Source organism: Clarias gariepinus, chromosome 19 (genome assembly GCF_024256425.1).
Source record: "Clarias gariepinus isolate MV-2021 ecotype Netherlands chromosome 19, CGAR_prim_01v2, whole genome shotgun sequence".
Taxonomy (NCBI): domain Eukaryota; kingdom Metazoa; phylum Chordata; class Actinopteri; order Siluriformes; family Clariidae; genus Clarias; species Clarias gariepinus.
The window spans coordinates 17,379,982-17,389,922 of NC_071118.1; the positions used below are offsets into that span (position 1 = coordinate 17,379,982).

General features: G+C 39.6%; 1 protein-coding gene across 1 annotated transcript in view; it reads right to left on the reverse strand.

Annotated features, from left to right (window-relative positions):
- Positions 1–7,720, reverse strand: part of LOC128507372 (uncharacterized) — a 100,849-nt gene extending 93,129 nt beyond the window's left edge. Inside the window, exon 1 of the mRNA XM_053478209.1 lies at positions 7,616–7,720. Within this exon, the coding sequence (XP_053334184.1) occupies positions 7,616–7,672 (57 nt within the window). The 5' untranslated portion in view covers positions 7,673–7,720. The remainder of the gene's footprint in view (positions 1–7,615) is intronic.
- Positions 7,721–9,941: the final 2,221 nt, after the last annotated feature.

The window sequence follows — 9,941 nt, forward strand, 5'->3', positions numbered from 1 at the left end:
AATGGGAATTTTATCTTTAAGTTCTTTCAAATAAGCAGCTTGGGTCTTGGCTGTATAGTGATGAGCTATAAGTCTCATAATGAAATCAGACACTGACATCGCAGAAAATGTTCTGTGACCCTGTCGTGCCAATTGTCCGTCTTTTCCAGGGACTTAACCAGTTTCCTCTCAATGGCCAAGAGAGCAAGGTTGCTCAAACGTCTTTAAACGTAAAACGTCAAACTGGCCCATCGTGTTGCGTGTGTAGGACTTGACCCATCTCTACACTCTACACCTGCTGATGTAGCGCCAACTGTTGCCACTAACGACAACAGCTTCTATAGCTGAGGCATCGCACTATCCAACTCCATGTCTTTAAAAAACACCAAGAAATCACACCGCTTACCCCTGCTACCCTGTAAGTCATAATCGAAATATAGTACTTGAAGTTCAGATCTCAGTCTCACTGAGTCAAAAAAATGGCCATAACTTTTTAGCACACTTTCAAATGCCTCCTTTGGAAACACCTGTCTCATTTTATCAAATATCCTGGACTGACTAATTCTAAGAAGCTCATGCTTTCCAAATTTGAAAAACGCAGAGAAATCTGCTTCATGAGTCTTGTCTGCCATTATGCACAGCTTGCAAGCTGGCTAGTTTCCCCTTCCACGAGCTACTTAAATTATATGAACAAACTAACTTTACAATGCTGAAACAAGGAGCAAAGTCAAGAACGCTATAATGCTGTTTGCATTATATATATATATATATATAAAAGAACTGTGTCTATGTAACTTAGTGATTGTTACTGTATGTATATAAGAACTGTGTCTATTTGTTCAGAATTTATTGTAGCTGTTTTCACACAATCATTAAGTTACATGTGCATATAGACTATACTATACATTGCAGACTTTGAATGATTATACATATAATGTGCTCTGGCAGAGTTCTTCCATGTGCTACCTGGTGGGAATTCTGTGAAGTACAATACACAGAATAGCGCGGCAGTCAGCGGGAAGAACTGCATTTGGCAGACGCTCTTATCCAGAGCGACTTACATTTTTATCTCATTACACATCTGAGCAGTTGAGGGTTAAGGGCCTTGCTCAAGGGCCCAACAGTGGCGACTTGGTGGTTGTGGGGTTTGAACCTGGGATCTTCCGAACTGTAGTCCAATGCCTTAACCACTGAGCTACCCCTGGCGCACAAATACAGCACTGCATTCACCTCCTAGCCTTGCACTGACACGGGTATCAGGAGAAACGAGGTGGCTGCATGTTGCTGAGCGATGAAAGTCCAGCTAGGTGTTTCAAAGGACCCTGTTCTGTAGCTCCCATCTCCTTGCTCTGCTGACTTACTGCTTTCTGCCAGTAATCTTTTGCATACAGTCATTTTCCACCATTGATCCATGTTGTTTATTGGGCCTCTAAGACAGCCTACTACTCTGGGGTTAATGTTAATAAGGATGCAACTTACCAGCTCTTTCTCAGAGATGTCAGGTTTCCACTTCAGTCAGAGGGACCAATAGTCATAGGCGAAGTCCCTGAGACGTTGACCAGGCTGTTGTACCAGAGACCTCTGGCAAGAATGCCTCTTTAAAGGTCCTACACATTATATTTTTCATTAAATTTTAATATGATCTTTAGGGTCCTAATGAAAAGTTTGTATTATACGTTAATTAAAAATTCAAAAGGATTGTGTAAAAAAACACTACTTTTACCTGGTAAAAACTAGCTCTGTTCTTAGCAACCTGTTTCAGTACATGCTAATTTAAATGCTCATGACCTCTGCTGAGCCCGCCCGCCCCCGTTCTGTGGGGCGTGACACGTTGGGTATAGCGATGGAAGTGTAGTCCAGTGCGGGCAATGCTTTGGACTGCATTACCCACAAAGCATTGCCACAACGCAGTGCTTTGTGGGTAATGCAGTTCAAACTGGAAAACTATGGATTATAGAGCCCGAGCCTGTTTTCTTCAGTCGTTTTTGGTTTGATTTAAGTACGGAACCTACGCGGAAGTTTGTAATATCGCCTGACAACGCAGAAATTAAAAGAATGGACATGCATCGACCCGTTTGTCTTTCTCATCACTGCATGTGCATGAATTAACGGGCTGTTGTGCTGCCGCGAGCAACAACAACAACAAAAGCGGAGAAACTTACCGAGAGAGATACGGACGCGATGTGTTTACTGATGTGTTTACATGACTTCTTAATCTTCGACAGACATCGTTATAAACCATCTAACGTTACAAAGGTAAGCATAATATAGTTTTCCGACTACGTACACAGTTTGCAACTAGACAATCACCTTAATGCATTGTTTATTATAAACGGGCGATTGGGGATTATATAGAGACGGATGTACATAGAGAAGAAGCCATAACCATGTTCTATGAGAGTGTAAGTTAACTTACACTCCGCATTTATCGTGATTATTAGAAAAGGCGATCTGCAAAGAGTCATAGTAAAATAAATTACACTCACCGAGCCTGGTGAAGATGAAGCAGGAACACGAAGCGTTAGTACAGATCCGATTTTTAGGAGCAGCTTCCTAGTAAAACCTGCTTTATATTGACCCGCGTTTATAAAGCAGTCTGGTGAAAAATGATTATCGCAAACATGAACGCATTTAGGCAAATCAGCGGGGACGTTAGCTTTAAAAACTAAATTCAGCCACTGCGTCCTCAGTGGCTCAGATACCTAACCCTAGGTAGGTACCCTAGGTCACTAACCCTAGGTAGTGAATGACGACTGCTGTGTTCGCTATTACACCCAACAACTGTACACAACACTCGCTTAGGCGTCATTTTGCTCCAGCGGCGAAAAAACAATGGCCGACAGCTTCTTCTCACTCGGGGCGGGTCTTTGCTAAAACACCAGTGTCAATCAACTTGTGTAGGAACGCCCTCTTGTGGTGTGGCGTCACAAGGCAAGGCTTTTGCGATTGGCCTGATTTCAGAAGGGGGATGTTACTGTAATAAACGAAAAGAAAACCACTGGGCGGCTCTTTATCATCGTAGAGTGGTTGTGTACGCACTCTCCTAACACACAGTTTAGTCCAAAAAGCTTAAAATAGTGCATGTAGTGCTGTATGACCCCTTTAAAAGACTCCCAATCCTTTACCTTGGCCTTCTCCGCCTTTCACCCGCTCAGAGCGGATCCTCGCAGTACTGTGCCAAGGGTTCCAAGCTCCTTGCCGGAAAGTGACCTAATCGCCAGATAATTTTCACACAGTTGACCATGTCTGCTGTTTCGGAGGGGTCTCCAAACTATGGAAACTCCAAGCCGATGGGTGGTCAAGCACAAAAGGAGGAAGTAGTTGGCATAACTGAGAAGGTAACCAGATTGGATGAGTGTGCCGAAATACAAGTTACATGGCTTACTTTGCGTTGTACATTTCCCCCTAGGTGCTGCAACTGAAGTCCTGGGTCAATGCAGTGCAGGGGAGTGTAATGATGCAGGGGTGCAGGCCTATAGTGGGCATGCTAGTGAGACGTAGCTTCTTTATCTGACTCTAGCATCTCTTTAAAAAAAAAAAAAACAGTCTATGACCGCTCTTTCCAGCTTTTCTATGGGTTCTTGGAAGTAGCTCTTCAACCCTGCTAAACTATGGGTTTTCGACCTACCAAAAACTGTTTTCCCTGTTTAAAATACTTAGCAAATTCTTTAAAATTATGCTCCAACGTGTTAACTTTTTCTTTAAGAGCCAAAAAATTTACTTGACACTGTATCACCTCCATCTGCAATGTTTGTACAACAGCCATGCTAGGCACATAATCATCAACATTATCATCATCATCATCATCATCATCATTATCAGATATATACAGAGAACTAACTGAAGATGTTAATTTGCATGATTACGCAGAGTCACAAACAAACCCAGAGCACCAGTTTCATGTACATAAATCAAAACAATTGGGTTGATCGTATTGCCATTATTAGCATTAGCATTAGCGGTATTAGCGTCTATCTTCCTCCGGAAAGCTAAACAACACCAGAAAACACACACAAAAAAAAGATTCCCCATACATGCCACGAATATGTATCAATCAGATAAATTTATCAACTGAGTTACACAAAGCGGGGGCTTTATCCAAGCTCTAGTGTAGTGCTAGACACCCAGGACAAAAAGGGACGCACCAAAAACCCAAAAGTGGATTGAGTGACAATCAAACAAAAAGGTGCACCAAAAAAAAAAAAGATTTACAAAATATAAACAAATGAGGATGTGTGTGTGTGCGTGTGTGTGTGTGTGCGCATGTGGATAATTAGAATGTCCAGAGTACAGGTTATGTATTAATGCAAGTGTGTGTATATGTGGGGAAAGACGAATCTGCCTCACTAGAAGTGATGGTAATAGTCCGGGAGCACGATGTTGGAGCTAGAGTTAAGTGAAGCAGTACAGAGGGTGATAATCCGGAAATAGAGAAATATCCGCCAGCGACAGTCTCCACGCAACAGTATAAACTTCGTAGGAATGTGGCCACAATACCAGCTAGGGTTGCACGATTAATCGTATTTTTATCATGATAACGATATTTATGACCCACGATCAGTTAATAAATATCGTCGCAATTTAACAGTATAAAGACCAAAAGTTTTTTATGGGCAGTGTTTACGGATTGGACTGCGTCACTATGATGTTACTGCGTCTAGATTGCAAGCACTTTCAGAAGCAGTAAAAGTCAATAGCAGAAATAATAGTCAGTTAGAATAAACATATGATGGCAGAGCAACGTAAGGAAGGTGCAGAAGTGCGATCGTTAGTTCCTAAAAAGGGGTCATACTCAGTTGTCTGGAACTATTTCGGTTTCAAGGAATGTGATGTTGATCAGGTACAAGTCTTGTGCAAACTTTGCCCCTGTTCGGTCCAAACGTCCCATGGTAACACAACAAACCTCATCAACCACCTTAAAAGCCACCACAAAGTACACTACCAAGAAATTCAACAACACAAAAGGCACAAACAGCAATAACAAAAAATTCCCAGCCATCCACCACACAGACAACAATATCAGGGACATTATTAAATGCAATACCATATCTGCCTATCCCGCAAAGACACCAGGAAATAACAGAGGTGATCACGTACCATCTAGCCAAGGATATGTGTCCAATAACCACCGTGAGCAGTGAGGGGTTTAAAAAAATGATCACAACATTTGATAAAAGAAACAGAATTCCCTCAAGCAACCGTTTTTTCAATGTTGCGCTGCCCTCGCTGTATGCGAAATGCCGAAAAGAAATAAAAAGAGAAATTCTCTGCCTTGAATATTTTGCTGCCACGACCGACTTATGGTCAAGCAGAACTGCGGAACCGTATTTGAGCTTGACAGTTAATTTTATTAACAGCGAGTTTGAGGTAAAAAAGCAAGATTTGCAAACTTCGTTTTTCCCACAAGACCATACAGCGCAGTTTATTGCAGTGGGCCTCAAAGAAGCGATGTCCGTTTGGGGCTTAGTGGAAGAAAGACTTGTGTGTATCACAACGGACAATGCAGCTAATATGATTAGGGCAGCATCTGTGAATAATTGGCCAAGGCTACACTGCTTTGGTCACAGACTTCACTTAGCCATCGGTACGTTATTGTTTTAATATATCTGGGAAAAAAACATACTTGACAATTTAAAAATATTAATTGTCGTTGTTGTTTTAATGATATTATAATGACAATGAGTCATATGTCTACAGTATAATAATCATCATTTTTATTCTGCTAATCTATCAAATTAGATACATTTAAAAAAAATATTTGATTAGTCAAATACTATTCTGTAACATGTTGTAAAAAATTTTTATTTATTTGATTTTATTACAAGTTGATGTAAAAGAGGCATTTTAATTTTATATATTTACCACAGCTAATAAAACCTCCATTCTTAACATGTTCGGTTTGTTTATTATATAATTTGTGGCTGTAAAATGCAATAAGGAATACACAAGTAAATAAAAGTTAATTATCAAAGGAATAATCGTTATTATTAATCGTGATAAAAATAGAGCAAAATAAACGGAATAATATTTTTTTCTGTTATCGTGCAGCCCTAATACCAGCGCACTGCATCTCCTTTCTTTTCTCCTCAAGCCTCTTTCCGAGTGCCCTTTTAGATCACAGCGGCTGCTCGCTCTCACGAGAGTTCAACCTGGAGTCAAATACGGAACCCCAACCCGACAGATTTGTGCCGCTTTTTTGTTTTAAATTTATTTTACTGGGGTTCTTAAAAAGAGCCTGTTTACTGTGTAAAACTTTTTCTCTGCAGAACATGCAAGACCATAAGTTCGCCCTTTTTAAGGCAGCTGGCATCTGCTGTATACACTACTCTCAGCAGAATAACAAGGTACTACTCTCAGCAGAATAACAAGGTACTACTCTCAGCAGAATAACAAGGTACAACAGCAGAAGCATGAGAGGGAACTACAAAGGGAACAACAAAAAGCTACTAGTTAATCAATCGCAGATGACCTCATTCTCGTGGACAGATTTTTTTTAAAAAGGTGAACATATATTCTTAGCTGGCTGTGTCAATATATACTTGGGTGGACTGCACACAAAGCTTTTTTCAAAGCTAAGCCAGTTTTTAAGCTAAGTTAAGGTAGCTTTGTGAGGATTGTTAGAAGCGTCAAAAGTATGGTCCTTGTTTTTTATTTGTTTTTGTTTAAGCGTTAAATTAACTTCACTTTTTTTTAAACAAGAAACAAAGAGACTACAAAGGGTTAAGCATGGCCTTGTATTCAAATGTATTAGTTTGAGACTTTTTAAATATCACTACTCTAAGATTGCTTTACTGCAACTAATCCAAAATGTCCCAACAGCACCAATTGTCACTTGTTTGTCACACTGTAAAAATATATTTGCAAAAGTAGCAACTTATGAGATTTCTGTTCTCTGACAAACTAAACAAGAATGCTGCATTCTATTTTATTGTATTTTTTAACTCCATCTAGGCAGGGAATGAGTCCTAGGGAATTTTCATGAACAAAACCCCTCCATATGGAACACCATAAAATGTCACCAACACAGATATCACTTCCCCTTTTAAAATATACCTCAGAAAAAAAAGACTATTATTACCAGTAAAATTATGTTGTGCTTGATAATGAATGGTGCATGAAATTGACACAGGTCTGGTGTAAGCTCAGTATCTTTTTGTGGTCCAGCGAAGCGCAGTGACTGATGGGTTATTTTACTTATCCACTCTGGTAAAATGTTGTGAAAAAAGTGCATCCCAATTGTTCTATATTTTTCCACTTCGCAAATCGAACATCCTAAGATGGTAAATGCAAAGGACTACTTATACAGCGCATAGACCACAGCAAGAGGTTTTAGTCTTGGTTATCAAATTAGTCCTTGATTTTATTTTTAGACTACTAAAAGTTCATTAACATCTAATTAAAATAAATTGAGAAACACGCAACAACTTAGTTTTGTACATATAAACTAATAGATAAACCGGATCGTAATACGGTACCAGTGGCGCAAATGTTGTCCTTTAAATTCAAAAACTACATTAGCGCGAATGTATTATTATGGAAACCTTACCAGTTGCCACTGGTAACGTATTACGCTCAGGTTTATCTCGTCAGATAATCTATTAAGTTATGTCAGGAATCCTAGCCAAAACCCACTTACTTTGACAGAAAGAGGCAAACTACTGACATGGCCGAAGGATGGAAACCCCGTAAACATCTGTTGTAGCACGGTGAACAACACCCACTGGAAAACTCCGTGTCCTGTCCCTGCGCTGCAATTGTTGGCAATTTGTTACGCTTTTGCGCATGCGTGCAATTTCGCGACATTATCGCGCATTTTGTGTCGCGTAATAGTGACATACCGCCATGTACTTTAAAATGTACTTCCTGCTTCGTGTGCAGGAAATTTCATTTAAAGGTATTTCCTCAGACATGTTTTTCTAAAGTCTGTATTTATTTATTTATTTATTTATTTGTTTGATTGTTTTTACTTTTATTTATGCACTTGTTTTAATAAAATAGCTTGAAACAATACAATGGAAAAATACAAGTATAAAAATTATATACAGTTGACAAATCAAAGGACACTAATGTGTAAAAATATATGAGTACAGAGTAAGGAAAAGAACACGAGAAGATAGTTACCAGTGAAGTTTACCAGTAACAAGATATGTAACCAGTAAGAGAACCATTACCCAAGAGACATTTTCTTTAGTGCACATTGAAAATTTATAAATATTAACTCACTTCTTAAATCTTAAGCTAATTAGAAATAATAATAATAATAATAATAATAATAAGAAGAATCATCATCATCATCATCAAATTATTATTATTATCATTATTATTAACAACTCATTTTCCAGAGCCCTTATCCTGTGTAGGATTGCAGAAAGCCACAGGGACACAACTATTTACATACCCAATCATTTACTATAGGGATTTTGGAAATACCAATTAGCCTACAGCTCATGTTGTTGCTCATAGCTTGCAAACCTATACAAATGTGATCAATTTTATCTTTCTATAAAATTCTTGCTCTGCGCTACAACCCGTCAAAGTTGGTCTCAGTGTTAAGTCTATGGGACTTTTGGGGGGGGAAAGCCCTTTTAGAAAAATCATAGCACCCCATTCCCGAATAAGCTGCACGACAATAAGCTACGACAAACCGTACGGGACTAGTTATGCGCCAAACTTTTGTACGGAAGAAGAAGAATAATAATAGAAAAACAGGAAAAAAAGAAAAATAAGCCTGAGAGATAATAATAAATAGGATAAAAGACAGTAGCAACTTTTAAAATCTTTGTTTACGAATTAGGAATTTTTTTTTCATTTGCTGGAAATGCAGTATGTATTAGGCATATGCCAAACTTATTATATTGATGTCTTAAAAAAAATAAATAAATAAAGAGTAATTCATATAGTTAGATATGATTTCATACTAACCAAAGAATAGATGACTGTTTATGAGAACAATTACACCAAGAAGAATAGCTTTCATTCTTCTTCTTTGTCTTTCGGCTGTTCCCTTTCAGGGGTCGCCACAGCGAATCATCTGCCTCCATCTAACCCTATCCTCTGCATCCTCTTCTCTCACACCAACTAACTTCATGTCCTCTCTCACTGCATCCATAAATCTCTTCTTTGGTCTTCCTCTAGACCTCCTGCCTGGCAGTTCCAACCTCAGCATCCTTCTACCGATATATTCACAATCTCTCCTCTGAACATGTCCAAACCACCTCAATCTGGCCTCTCTGACTTTATCTCCAAAACATCTAACGTGGGTTGTCCCTCTGATAAACTTATTGTTGATCCTATCCATCCTTGTCACTCCCAAAGAGAACCTCAACATCTTCAGCTCTGCTACCTCCAACTCTGCCTCCTGTCTTTTTTTCAGCGCCACTGTCTCTAAGCCGTAGAGCATTGCTGGTCTCACCACTGTCCTGTACACCTTTCCTTTTATTCTCGCCGATACTCTTTTATCGCACAACACACCTGACACTTTTCTCCACCCATTCCAACCTGCCTGTACCCACCTCTTCACCTCCTTTGAACACTCTCCGTTGCTCTGGACCGTTGACCCTAAGTACTTAAAATCCTTTACCTCTTTACCTCTGCTCCCTGTAGCTCACCAATACTTTTGGGTCCCTCTCATTTACACACATGTATTCTGTCTTGCTGCGGCTAACCTTTATTCCTCTGCTTTCCAGAGCATACCTCCACCTCTCCAAGTTTACTTCCACCTGTTCCCTGCTCTTGCTACAAAGCACAATGTCATCTGCAAACATCATAGTCCATGGAGACTCCTGTCATACCTCATCTGTCATCCTGTCCATCAACAGAGCAAACAAAAAGGGGCTTAGAGCCGATCCTTGATGCAAACTCACATCCACCTTGAACTCTTCTGTCACACCTACAGCACATCTCACCACTGTCTTACAGCTCTCATACATGTCCTGCACCACTCAAACATACTTCTCTGCCAC